Here is a 14493-nt window from a genome sequence, read left to right as displayed (position 1 = left end):
ATGGTCTAGTTCCCATGGTGGTGTTCAGTCGTGGGTTGGACTCGGTGACTTCAGAGGTCTTTTCCAACCTGATCCTAGGAGCCGTCTTGTACTTTGCATTAAGCTTGAAACATGGGGACATACATCTCAGCATACAGGACTGAGTGCTTAGTCTCACAAAACCTAAGCAAACACGGTAGTATCAAGAGACAGGAGGATCCTACTTGGGAAGCGTAGCTCACGGTTATCTAGTTGCTGTAAACTATGTGTCTAAATAGGTCAAGTTATGTCAGGACAGGAGGATGAGGAGGAAGTAAAACATTGACTAGTCAGAGCATACCATTGGAAAAGAAAACCCACACTTCACTTGGGGGAAGAGGCACACAGCTGGATTATTAAATTGCCTGTTACATGTTCTGCAGAGTTAAATTTTGACAGTTGTTGCTAAGGCTCTGTAGCAGGATGCTTGCCTGGAATGGGAAAAACAACTCAATGACTACTGGAAAAGCTATCCGTGGTAAGAAGGGGATCATCATGCTGCTTTTGGTGTTCAATAATGCTGAAACCAGTCTGTCTCACCAGTCCTGAAGTTAAATATCCTGATAGTGAGATGAAGATGTGGTAGCCCTGGTAAAATACCCAGATAAAGGAACAAACAAGTGATACTATTGATAGTTTATCTAAAGTTGCTGAGCTGACACAGCTGGCCTGGAGACATATGATTGACAATCAATAACTTCATACTATAAAAGCCCAGTCCCAAATTTTAAGGGCAGGGTCTTCTAACATACCCCTTCTTGGAGAGTATGTGTGGAGATTTCTCCCTGGGGATGCTGCTCAAGGTTGCTCCCATGTCTAAGCAAAAGAGATTAGTCCACATTCGTATGGGTGAGTAACATCATCTCTACTTAATTGTTTTTTTCCTAGCTTTAATACAATTGCTTTAAAACAGTTGCTTCAATATTGCATCATAGTGCACTGTTACAGCTGTTCTACCTCCCTATACTGTGTAGTAAATAATTCTGATTAAGATCTTTTTGTCCAATCATTATCCTAATAAATCATATATATTTATATATCTGGTTTGCCATCCTTAAATCCTCCAGGACAAAGTTGTATAAAGGTTCATTTACACCTATATAATCCTTTACACATAAACCACTGACAGTCTGGGGCTAAGACTGGATCCAGGTTCCTCTCTGAGAAGGATTTTAGAAAGCAAGGAGGCCCTGTCTGCACCTCATGACTCAATGGGAGGGCTTCTTCAATAAACTTTGTCTGAAGCTCCCACTCTACCTGTGACAGGCAAATTTTTCTTGCGCGAGATTGTCAGATTGGTCTCGGACTCCACAGATCTGCATGAGTTAAACACCCCTCTGTGATGGTTCCATTTCACTAGCACCCCTTCCCAACTCTTCCATTGATGCTGACAGTGTATTGCTCTTAAAGTGTTTGATTATCACGCTACCTGACAGCTGTCTTCAAGGCAAAACAGCAGGTCTTGAACCTGCCGTGCATCATCTGTGACTAGCTCAGCTGTAACCTGACATCTGGAAGTGCTTGATGCCATCCCAAACAGGTAACAGTTCAGGGCATGACATCTCCAAGGGCACATCCAAGTACAACCAAGTAGAAGAAAGGATCCAGAGCTTAGAGCAAAGGAGAGCACACTGCTAGATATACAGGTCTGCTTTTGTCAGTGAAAAGCTTTTGTAAGTGAACAATATTAATACTTAACCTCCCTCTGTGGACGTGTACACACTGTGCACCTACCAGTAAGAGCGAAAATAATTTGGTATACACCACTTACATTCTTTGTGTTCTAGTGAAAAGAGGACAAACTCTTTTCAAACTGAAGATTACCACTCTGTTACCGAGGGAAGCATTATCCTTCTCTGCAATATGCATAAACACCAACATAATAAAATAAATATGTATTTTGCAAAATGAAATGAGAAGAAAAGCACAGCAATATGGAAGAGTTACAGAGTAGAATTTGCAGTCCTATGGAACCAGAGTATTTTCCTTCTACTCCTCTTCATCGGGAATACCTGTTCCACATCAGCCTATTTCATGAGCATTTTGAGGAATGCTCTTCTCTTGCACATTCTAGAAAGCATCTATTCATAAAAGAAACTTCCAAGAGCACATACAGAAAGTGAACATTAAAAGAGAAAGAAGAATACAGAAGATGTAGTGTGTCCTTCACAAAAGAAACCTCACACTAAAGTTTTAAGCAAGTTGCCTGGCCCACAGATCAGGCCTCCCCTGTTTAAATCCTACTGACCAAATTTGTCAGAATGCACTACTTCCTTAGGACAGCATCATCATTCATGCACCTTTTTAATGGGATCTTTCTTGGTGGAAGAAGGCAAGAGGTATGATAGCTATTAAATTAGCATTAGAGTAGTCACAGTCCTGAAGGATTGGGTTGGCTTTTATCAGTTCCTGAATACAAAAGTCTTTGAAATAACTTTAAAGTAGTCACACTGCGTACAGCAATCAAAACGTGACACAAAGTTATTAAATGAGATGATCTGTTTTCTCAAAGAAGTCTAAAGACAACTAGAAGACATTCATCTCAGTGGCTGCACCAAAGAAGACTAATGCAGAAATGGATTTATATTTCCGTTCTTAAACAAAATAAACATAGAAACCAAAAAGTATATACGAAGAGCCAAAGATATATTACAGATGACAAGGGCTTCCCCATCCTCTTCTCACAGTGTAACAGTTCTTTCCATGTAACAGCTAAGTCAAAAGCATAAGTCACTGGAATGGAACTTGATAGACAAATACATGACAGGATGAGGCAAGACTTGATCAGTCTCTTAGGAACGAGTGATTTGCTGTGAGGGTAGTACAACCCACAGCTCAACAGTGATGTCTTGTAAACAATAAAATGAAGGGCTTCATTCTATGCCTTGTGGTTGTCTACATACACTGCTTTCCTACCCTGCCAACAGGACATTTCAGTGATTTGGACAGCAGTGCACCTGAAGAGGTGGAGATTCCTCTCTTGCTGCTGATTATATGTCTTTAAAGTCACTGCTGCTTCCCAGTTCTAAAACCCTTTATGCAAAAAGCCTGAAGAGGGAACAAACCAGAGACACTACATGAGAAGAACACTAGCTAAAGAACTCTGGAAGATTTCATCTCCTCCATCCCTATCTAACGGAAAATGGGCTACATAAACAGAGCAAGCCAATGGCCAGCAGGTAGCTTACAATGCACTTGCGGCCGACAGTGTCTGTGTCCCACCCTTTATTACCTTCAATGCCAAAGGCCTGAGATGACCCTTGCTGCCATATGAAATTCAAGAAGAAAACCCACACTGGCACTTCTTCCTGATATGCCTATCTCCTGCCTGCTGGTGGGGATGGCCAAGTTCTCAAAAGGCTTGGGACATTCCCTCTTCTGCCTGAAATAAGGGAAACTGGTGTACACATGTAAACATGTAATTCACTAAGGAAAGGGCAATGATGCAATACAAACTATTTCATTACACCAAGCAGGTCACAAGCTATCATGGGAGTTTAGGTTTGTATACCAATTAGCCAGCATAATGGCAGTCTGTTCTCTCACAAACCCAATTTTGTTTTAGAGATCAAGCTTCTGTGCATTCATTTGGAAAACAAGATCCTTCTTCCAAATGCTGCTAGTTTCCAGCTCCAGCCTCTTCACAGAGTTCTTCCAGGTGCCCAGTCCATTCCTCCAGCAGCAGTCAACCAAACACCATTAGGTTGGTTCTGGGTAGCACACAGGCAATGAATCTGCAGTTACAGTGTTCAGATAACATAGTAGCTTTCACTATAGGAAGAATCCTCCTCAGAGTCCTCACTCTCACAACTGCTCCTTGACAAGATGGAGTAGGTGGAAGAAGGGACACCGTTGTCATTGTCTGTGGCTGGTTTCGCCATCACATTCTGTTTCTCTGCATTTAAAACACACAGATGCAAAAGTTAGCTGTGACCACTGTACCCACAAGTGTTAAATTACTACCTGTCCTTGAAACTATTCTATGTCTTCTCACTGTCAGTTTGCAATAGGTCTTTCAAGCTGCAGGACATAGGCCTTTTTCTTCTCAGTTTTCAGCATAAAAGAACAAAGGTATGGGGTTTGTTTTCTTGTTTTCTTAAGTGTTCTAAAGTGTTTTGTATGTCTTTTCTTATTAAGGTAACACAGATGAGGAGGAGACATTCTCCACCCCTTCACAGCACACAACTGGCAATGGAAGTGGCTAACTATTACAGTGCCTTGACAGGTAAGAGAGGGAAAGAAAAAATGTGTAAGGGACTCTCAAACAAGTAATGATTGTTCAGGACACTTACAGCCTCATCAAAAGTTTCATCTGTTTAAGACTGCAAGCTGTCCTTCTGGTGCCGGGGCTACTAAGACTCTTAGAAAGGTTTTTGGAAAGCCATGACAGCTTCTGAAGTGCCACTTGCAACATTATTCTTCTTTCAGCAGGTATATTTCTTAAGAATTAATTTTAAATAGACAGGTAGTTATCTTCATTTCAATCAAAATGTTTCCATCACTGAACAAAAAAAGGCAGAGAAATCATTTCAGCTTCCAGCTGAAGCGTGTCACGGTGAATCTAAATGATTTCCTACAGGTAGCTATTTCTGAAGGTAGGTTGTGAACTCATTTGCTTTTTGCTCAAACAAGGATGAAGAGCATGGTTTAGCACACAATGGGCTCCAATGAAGGCACCACTTCAGCTAGTGCCCCTTAGTTACCTGATGAGACACTTCAGGAGCGCTGTGGCACTCTGCAGATGCACACATTGCACAAGGGCTGCCTCAGAGGTAAAAGCAATTCTTGTAGCTGAGCTGGGCAGCCTCTGAGCAATGCAGCATTTCCTGAGGGAATCAGACTGAGAGGGTTGCACAGGTAACTAGGCTTGAACTAGCACTGCTTAGTGATGTCATTCTGTGTCACCATGGTGCATCTGAAAGGTTTCAAAAGCACCTTTCTTTTGGTAAAAGGCTTGATACATTGCAAAATTAAGGATCATGCACTCATCTCTATGAACGGAAAACAAGACAATTACTTAAGGGAACACAGCAATAGAAATTTAAGGGGTAGCAGGAAAAGACATCTACATTTCAGCACCTAGATACCAGTGTCAAGTGCTCTAGAAATAAATTTAGAAGAAAGAAGCAGATTAGGAATAACCCATACTGGAGGTTTTATTAAAGCTATCTCCATCATGCACAGTATTTTAGCAACAACTAGACAAGACGTTATGCCCATAAGCCATAGTGGCTTTAATTGCACAAAAATAAACATGTCAGAGCAACTGTCAGTTCAGTCATACATTTACGTGATATACCAGTGTCTCTTTCAGAGATTTCCTACATAAATCTAGCACAGAGAAAAGAATTCAGAGCTTCTTGTCAGGTCTGTTGAGTTTCTGTAATTATATACTCCACAGTTTAATCAGAAGTGCCTGGTAAATTTTTCAAGGACCATTCTATGTATTTTTGCTTTTATTTAGTGATCTCTTTGAAAGAGCATAACCTTTAGCGTGGTTAAATTAAGCTGTCCCGCCAGACTGTGGAATTCATACTGAAGTCTTTTCCCAAATTTGTATTAATTTTGTTTTACTGTGCAGTAAAGCTAGTTATTCAAGAGATCTTATTATTACTTTTTTAGTGTTTCTGCAGCATTCCCCGAGCATCTTCTTGGTATATAGGTGCCAAAGAAAGTTGTACAAAATAGATGGAATAAGAGATTGTACTCGTCATGCCACATCCACCCACCTCTCACCTTTCCGCTCTCTGATAAGGGTCAGGCGATGCTCTTTCATTTCCACATCCAGGTTTTCTACCATCCTGTCAATGCAGTTATCCAGCACCAGAGAGCGCGTCTTTGATTTGATCTCCTGCCTGCAGATAGGGCACTCCCCTTTACGTTTCGTCCACTCATTGATACAGTAGGAGCAGAAGCTGTGAGCACAGTTCAGAGTGACCGCCTGTGGAATTCAGCACAAGGATACTGGTCACAGCATGCTCGCACAGGCATTGTCAAGCAAAAACACAGGGAAGTGTTAGATGAATATTTTGTATAAGGAAAGGGACTGGAGAGCCTAAAGCCTTTAGGGCCTTCGCAGGAGTCACACACAAACTCTCCCATGCCAGAGGTCAGGCCATTTTACAAGTCAGTTAATGGAGTCGTAGCAAGTCAGAAACAGACAAAAATGCATTAATTTTATTACAAGTTTCCCCAATTTGAAAAGGATAAATTATGGAAAAACTCACATAACTTCAGAATAGCATCTTAATATACTGAGAAACCAGAAATTAAAATTTCAGCTAGCTCTTAAGCTGTTACAACAAGGCTAACACATCAGGTTTCCCACTGTAAAACATAACGTCATGAAACTGAACTTATAGCAAAATAGAACAAAAATAACAGTCTACATGACAAGCATACCCTGTTACTTGTAGAATCAAATGAAAACAGGCCAATTTCTCAAAGAAAGAGTTTATCTGAACAATATAAACATCTCAGGACTTGATTGAATACCGTACTTCCCCTCCTTTACTAACCTCTCCAAATATCTAAACCTCACACAGTCCAACCCTAGTCATCTTAAAGCAAGGCCCACTACAAAATAATTCTTGCCCAAGTAGCTGTCAGCAACAACTCAGAGCACCAGTTTAAAAACCCACGCAAGTGCTCCAAACTTATGTGCATTCAAGGATTAAGCACTCATGTTTATGCAAGTAGAGACATTAAAGCTGAACCTGCTGTCAAGCAAAGAGTCAGGGCAGACAGAATAGATTTCTGGATCGACCCTTTCCCCTCAATCCCCGTTGGGCGTTTTCTTTCCCATAACTCACTGTGGGTCTGTTGGGACTGTTAAGTGAAGTAAAGAAAAAGGCTTAAATATTGCTTTAATAGAACTATGGAAAGCTTCTCAAGTCTCTTTTTTACTGCAAACCCATACAGGTTTAAACATACCTCGATAAAGTGCTCAGAACAGATTGTGCACTGCAACTCATTCTCCAACACATCATTCATCTGATTCAACACCTCTTCTTTTTGGGCTCTCACCTTTTCCTTCTCCTCCTAGTGGAAAAGTACATGGGGTTGTGTATCAACAAAGAACAAGGTTTTTCTCAATTGGCAGAAGTATGTGTGTAGGGGAAGAAAATCATACTGCAAATCTCCACATGTCAAGTGGAGTGGAGATCTATTATACACCCAGATCTGTAACCTCTCTCCTCTTTGTAGTCTCAGCAATATTGAGAATATTCCCATCCACTACAGAGAACTTGGAAGGAAGAACAGCAGCCATTACCAAAATTCCCTTCAGCCTAAAGGAACTACCACCTGAGCAATCTTTTCAGAATCTTTTTCAACCTGTTCCTGGAAAGAGTTTGGCTTTAATCAACTTATTTTTGATGCCTGATATAAAAAGCAAAACACTCAACAGACAAAACACCTCAAATGTTTAAAAAAGGAAGCACTGAAGTTTAAAACATTTACTTGCATTTAACAACCCAATAATCTTTTTATTTACTTGTTAAGAGTTAAATTAGGCTGATTAGGCTAGGTACCTGCTCCATCTTCTAAAAATAACAGAAAAATTCTTCTAATTGAAGCTATAGTTGAAACAGCAACAAATTTCCAAAGATGACATTAAAAAACCATAGCAAATTGTCAGTGGTGGATAATGTGATAATTTCCCAAACTAAGACACAGGAAAGGATCTCCTTAATTATTTTCCACTCATCACTTTGTGTCAAGGGCAGGAAGAACTGTGGCTTATCTCATTCATTATTCAAACTCCATGTTGCTTCAGTCCTACACTCCCTTATAGAATTGCTGACACACTGCAGTTTTATTTGAATGCGCTTTAACTGAAAATGAAGAGCCTCACTTTTCAAACACTTTTGGTTTGTCGGTGGGTTTTTTCCTGTTGTTTTTGGTTTGGGGTTTTTTGTTTGTTTTTTAAAGAAAAGGTGCAGTGGGCCCACTTCTCTTCCACAATGCACAGTTCAGGTGCTTTGGGCTTTCTTCATGATCGAGAAAGATCTAGTAACAACTGTTCAACACTAATTTATGAAAAGGGCAAGGTGCCTCCTCCCCCAGTGCTGGAAACCAGAGTCAGCTGTCACCTCAAAACACAGAAATTTTGCACTATAGGAATCCAGGCAGAGCCAAGGCAAATGTTAAACCACTTCCTCTACTGCAGCATATCATGTTTCACTTATGAATAAAACTAAGAATGCAGTTATTCCTTACCTTGGTTTCTTCAAGTTCTTTATTCTTGGCTTGAATTATCTCCTCAAAATCTTTTTTATTACGATTCAGTTCTTCCATCAAAGCACGATGCTGTAATAATACCATTCCAGAAGTTATAAGAATGCCATTATAAGCTATCCTATTAAAAATACATGGCCATAGTCATAAGGTTCAGCATACTCATTTCTCCTAATCTCCTCCTAGAGCAGCAACACATACGAGTTGAGGTGTTAAGGCAGTTTATCCATAGCTTAAAATTGGAATGTACTGCCAGTTATTTAGGACCTTCCCAGTGCCATCACACTTTGCATTCCATCCTCCAGGTTAGTCTTTCATTTCAGTTAGGCTTTACAGTCACGTAAGGCAAAGTCCTTGTCTTCTACCAAGAGGCCACAGCACTTGGAAAGATTTAAATATCTGAGTTACACAGTTACACCAAACCTAGACCCATAATCACTTGCCTCTTGCAGGACCTGGGCCAGCTGCTCCTTCAGATTCTCTTCCCCTTGTTGCCACTTTTCTCCCTGGGGGGGGGTAAGAAGTGGGACAAAAAAAAAAAAAGACTTGAAGAACCTAAGAGACAGAAAATTACTGCTCTGCATACTCTCTTTAGAGGATATGCTTAAAGAAACAACACTGATTTTCAACAAATGGTGAGATGTTCTGCTCTAGTGTTACATGTGTACAACAGAAATTAGAGCTATCATTTACTGTGAAGAGTTAAAATGGATATATCATTTACAGTTCCTTATTTGGAATACCTCTGCATTATTCTAGCTCAAAAGGCACCAGCGTATTCATAGAAGCAAAGAGATCATGAACGGTTTAAAAGCTGCAACTCTATCTTTGCGCACATTCAAAGAGGTCAGAGATACCTAAAGCTCCACGTAAACTTCCTACTATTTCTAAGGACACAACTCCAAAGTTTCTGTATTTCTGATACTGGTATCTTTACATTAAGGAAGACTTTAAGGAAGTAACTGATAAATCATTAAACTCACTCCAAGACAAATCCTTACTTTCTTTAAACCAGATTTTGAGCAGTCTCAAGTTTGAACAGATTTTGGTCTGTTAGCAAAAAAGCAACTCATCACATACACTTACTGCTTAAAGGTACTTACAGATTGCAAGAAAGGGTTTTTTGGAAGTAGGAAAAGAATCTCCCTCCCTCCAAGGATTAAGGCATGCAGTATTTCATTGATTGTAAAGACAGTGCATTTGCCATGCAAACTGGGCATTATTTCAGCCATATACTGAGAGAAATTCACACTTAAAGTTATTACTTTTCAACTTGTCCTCTTCATAACCATGAGAGATCAGGCAAAGACTTTCATTTTTTATTTAAAAACATGCTTCTTTACCAACTGAAATGCTTTATTTTGCACCTTTTTTAAATTCCCCATGCAGCCAAATCTCTTCTGTCTCTGCACTTTCTTTTGGTACGTGCACTGTGTTACATACTAAGTTAAAGTACTTCCACGATAATTTTAGCAGAGGTAATTCACACAAACACTATTTATGTTACTGTATAGTTCAAGAGCTATTTTGGATCAATGCCTTATACGAGGCATTCCATAAATGTGAAGACACAGGCCAAAATTATTACCACCACTATACCTCTAGCTTCTGCTGCTCTTTACAGAATGTCCTCTCCAGCTCTTCCACCTGCTGCTGCTGATGCTCTTGTTCCATGCAGAGTTGGTTCTGCAACTCCTGCAGCTCCTGTTCCATTACCAGGATCTCCTTCTGATCACATTTCCTGTGCTTCTGCTTCACATTTAGAACTGCAGTCTGCTTCTCCTGCACTTTGACCTTTAATTTCATTGTATCTACTAGAGATTTCCTCAGCATTTTCAAGCCAGTCCACGACTCTGCAAGACTGGAGCCTTTCTGGTCATTCTGGGGGACAGTCACAGCTTTCTTGGAGTGAACAGGGCTACCAGGCACTGGACCACTATCGCCCTCACTGGGTCCAGGAGAGGGCAGCTTGACATCCATCTTCTCTGTTAGCCGTTTGGCCTCTTCCACCTGTCCCCATGATTTATCCAAAGGTTCATTGTCACAGGACATTCTGTCTCTTTTGCATCTGGAGTTTGAAGGGCCTTCTGATGCAGATGTCTCCAATTCCTCCAAACTAAATTTACGTTTAGTTCTTGAACTCTTAGCTTTCCCCAGGTCACTTCTTTGGGCTAAAAAGGGTCTAATTTTCTCCCATTCGTCTTGAATTACTTCATACTCATATTCAGCAGTCTCTCTGTTTTCCAAAGGCACTCCCAACTGGATACGGTCTCCTTCAGCAATAGGATAGACTTTTGATGGATCCAGGCGCTGTTTGTTAAGCCAGACTCCATTTAGACTCTGCCAATAAACACAGAATCACCAAAATTTAATATGTAGTTACAGAGTCCTCTGCAAGTTATTTCTGGCAACTGTAAATAAACACAGCCAACCTCTTCAGTGCTTCAATCAGAACAAGCCACCTCTTTAAATAAACCTTGTAATATCCAATTTATTGGCTCAGTGTTCCATTTATTACAGTTACTGCATTGTATTATTTACTGCATATTATTCTTGCATTATAGATTTTGTGTACAAGCACCAAGAACATTTTGACACACATGCTTATGCAGAAGGAAGACAATGAACTCTGAGGGGAAAAACCTACACAAAAACTTCAGAAGTAAGAACTAACTAATAAAAAGACTCCACAATAGATCATTGTCAGGAACATGGAATACTGCAGTAATTATTCTTGACAATGAATGCTACCTGAAATTCCAGGGAAAAAAACAGGAAAGAAAAAGAAGCATTGGTTATACTCCTTGAAGGAAACAAAGTTTTCCATAAATACAAGGAGAATATAAGGAAGAAGGAAAATGTTCTTCTAGAGATAATGTTCAAAGCACAAAAAAGGTTTTAATATTAGCTTAAGAAATAGTTTTCAAAAACAGCAAAACTGGTCTGTGATCATGATGAATTGCAGAAACACTAGGAACTGACATATCTCAACGAGATCCAGTGGAACAAGCTGACCGACTGGTCAACAGTGATGATACAGAGGAAGTGTTAATAGTTAATCTATGGTAGATGTTTCCTATCATGCAGTACCATTAAGTTTTCAAGTTTATACATGTACTACAAGAGGCTTTTGTTTAAGAGCAGTGTAATTTTAATAGTAGCCACTCCATTCCTTTCTGACCAATCTGCTGTTGACCCAAACATCCTTCAAATCTGCATGACGTGTTGAACATTTTTGTTCTACCAGTGCTGTTTTAAAGCAAATAATCCATTTTACAGTTTTCACACTGAATGAGAAAGTGGAGAGATCATGACATAAAAAAACAGATCACTGAAGTCAAAGTGAGACCCAGGTGAGGACTTTGACATCCATGTTTTATTCTAATCAGCTGAGAAGAACTTTCAGGAGAAACTTGTTTGAACACAACATGAAACATGGTTTTTCTAACACTAGATTCTTGTTGAAGTTTATTATAATTAAAGAACATTATCCTTTTGAAAAGATAAGATTTTATGTCAAAATTCATAGGGTATTTTTTAAGAAAGCGACACAAAACAGGTTCACAGACTGCAAAGTGCCCTTGGCAGGGCCACAATGGTCTGAAAAATGCTAAACCAAGAGGTGGGTCTACATACAGAAAGTAATACAGTTTGCATCCCAACTGCAGCAGACTGAAATTTCCTGCTGGAAGTGCACAACAGGCAAGACACATTCCCATGGACTTCTATCACACTTATATCATACTATATCATAGCCCATACATTGCTAGATCCCAAACAATGGATTCCATTCAATGAATCTCACAGTACAGGGTCTTCAACTGGTCTCTGTACCTTGTTATCCTTGACAGTCCACTGCCCTTCTGCATTCTGCTGGAAGACACAGTGTTTACGAGAGATCATCAAGGGACAGGTTTTTGACACCAGCTGGTACGTGATATCTAATCCTCGGCCTATGGTTACCTAAAAATAAAGTAGTTTAGTAACTGCAATCAGCAATGACATGGTAAATTCAGTTTATGTCATTTCAATTTAAGTACAGCAAAAATCTAGATCAACATCTTATGGTTATTTCCAAAAATTCTGGCACAGTATGATTTTCTTTCATTTAAGAGTAGATAGAAAACGGAAACTTACAAAGTTTTAAGTATTATCTTTCTCTCCCACTGAGGAAAATTTGATTTCTCTGAGGCACATTACAGCCTTGGTTTCATGGAAATCTTCCTCAGCAGCAAAGCTGCTCAAAGCCACTCACAAACCATCTGTGTCCCACCTCAGTCATTACCTAACCAAACACCATTTCTTCAAACCAGCAGTACTGCGTGTGGGTCTCAAGATTACTTCTTACCCTCTTCTTTTGCTGGTTGCATCTGTTCAACCGTTTGTGATCAGGAAAGATACAGGGAAAAATAGCCCAGGAAAGTGCCATCAAAAAAGTGCACACTCCAAATTGCTTTAAATACATGATACTTTTGTAAATCCCACCATCGATCTCATGGCTCAGAATCTAAGCTACATGCAGGCCATAACCAGTAGTGAAAGTAATCTAAATAACTGGATTAGACTCTAATAGTATCTTCTGGAAGAAGGCACATAATTTAATTGTACCATTGCACAGTATCTTATTAAATCTCATCTAATTTCAGATTGCCATTTAAAGCACACCCCTGCTCTCCCTCTCTCTGCTGCCTCCTCTGCACACTTCTCTCAATTCATCTGTGCACTGCACTACCTGAGCAGGTCTCACCTTGAGTTTAGAGCAAGAACTCAGACTCCCATGTCATTACCAAAGGCAAAGAAGCAAAATAAGATGACAAAAGCAAACTTAACCACGTTGGTGCCTACCACTTAAATGTTTCATATAGATTAGTGTTCCGTCAACATGGATTGCATATGTAAGAGGTACAGAGACTCAAATGGATAAAGACTCCTCTCTTCATAGGGATTCAAACATAAAATCAGCTTTGCACTTGTTCCTGCAGTGGCATCCTCAGGGCCCAGTCACACACATCTGCAGGGCCTCACACACCAATACGAGTGAGAGAAAGCAGGGCCAGTCACAGAACTCCCTCTTGATCAAGTTCATTTAGCAAACAGGGGTCCAAGATGTTACCACTCGCCTGCTGGAGTTCAGTGCTGCTCACAGCAGTACTGGCAAGTCAGAGCACACCCCCACACCTCAGCAGTGTCCTTCGGCACCAAAGTGGTCACAGTACCAAGCCTGACAGGGTTCAAGAAGTGTTTGGACAATACTCTCAGGCATGTGGTGTGATTCTTAGGGCTGTCCTGTGCAGAGTCAGGAGTTGGACTCAGTGAACCTCGTGAGTCCCTACCAACTCAGGATATTCTACGATTATGATTTAAATCCCCAGCAAAAGCTGTTTGCACTCTCTGGCCTGGCCACACCTACAGCACCAGAATGCCATCAGCCTCCCTGCTGCCTCTGACAACCACTGTGCAGACAATCAGAGCAGTAACATCCCAAACTGGATTCTCTACACAATTATCAGCACCCTAGCTGCAAGTTCTCCAGATGTGTTACCTCCAGTCCTTCACTGAGCATGTCTGCACACCTCAGGGTTTCAAGTCCATGATGGGAAAGTAACAAAAGTATACATTTGCTTAAGGATGGGTGCCTTTTGCAGTGTGTGAGCACAAAGGCATTGGCCACAGCATCACCACACCACCTAACTACCTATCTGGTTTTGACCACCAGAAGAGCAATCCTTTTACACTGCCCCAACCTCACCACATGTCTTTGCCTGCTGGGTTTCAGGGAAGAATACCGGGGCCCGTTTTTCAATTAAAAAACGCGATCGCTGAAAAAACGGCTATTTCTGTACCGCACCAAAACATAACCAAACAATTTAAATGTGACCTCGTTTACACCTGAATGCCTTACGCCTTATGTACTGTTAACCTCGCCAAAGCATCGCCTTGTTACTTAGGCTACAGACTCCCTTCCTTCTCACTTACGTTACCGTCACACGAACAACTCTATCTAAATGCGACACAGTTTAAAGATATAAACAAGCGAAGGCTTGGCCAAGGCGACCCCAGCACCCTCGGGCGTTACCGGGGCGTTACCGGAGGGGAGGCCGGGCGGCCCCTCCGAACGGCCACGAACGGCGGCTGCTCCTTAAGCGGGACGAGGCGGTGCTTCTTCCTCCTGGGAAGCGCTGTAAGAAACAAGGAGACCCCCGAAACTGCGTCCCGAGAGCCGTGCCCACCCGCCCG

The 14493-nt window shown here is 40.9% G+C and overlaps 1 protein-coding gene across 2 annotated transcripts in view; it reads right to left on the bottom strand.

Moving 5' to 3' along the window:
• Positions 1-1898: 1898 nt before the first annotated feature.
• Positions 1899-14493, bottom strand: part of RNF8 (ring finger protein 8) — a 22253-nt gene continuing 9658 nt past the window's right edge. The window contains exons 2-8 of one of the 2 annotated variants that reach the window (XM_017740505.1): positions 12091-12219; positions 9856-10596; positions 8700-8762; positions 8239-8328; positions 6952-7059; positions 5748-5959; positions 1899-3913 (exon numbers count right to left, since the gene is read on the bottom strand). In XM_017740505.1, coding sequence (XP_017595994.1) covers positions 3874-3913; positions 5748-5959; positions 6952-7059; positions 8239-8328; positions 8700-8762; positions 9856-10596; positions 12091-12219 — 1383 coding nt within the window. In that variant the 3' untranslated portion in view covers positions 1899-3873. The remainder of the gene's footprint in view (positions 3914-5747; positions 5960-6951; positions 7060-8238; positions 8329-8699; positions 8763-9855; positions 10597-12090; positions 12220-14493) is intronic. The other variant, XM_008640128.2, reaches the window with a different exon arrangement.

Source organism: Corvus brachyrhynchos, unplaced genomic scaffold (genome assembly GCF_000691975.1).
Source record: "Corvus brachyrhynchos isolate BGI_N302 unplaced genomic scaffold, ASM69197v1 scaffold31, whole genome shotgun sequence".
Classification (NCBI taxonomy): domain Eukaryota; kingdom Metazoa; phylum Chordata; class Aves; order Passeriformes; family Corvidae; genus Corvus; species Corvus brachyrhynchos.
This window is presented reverse-complemented; position numbering and strand designations above follow the sequence as displayed.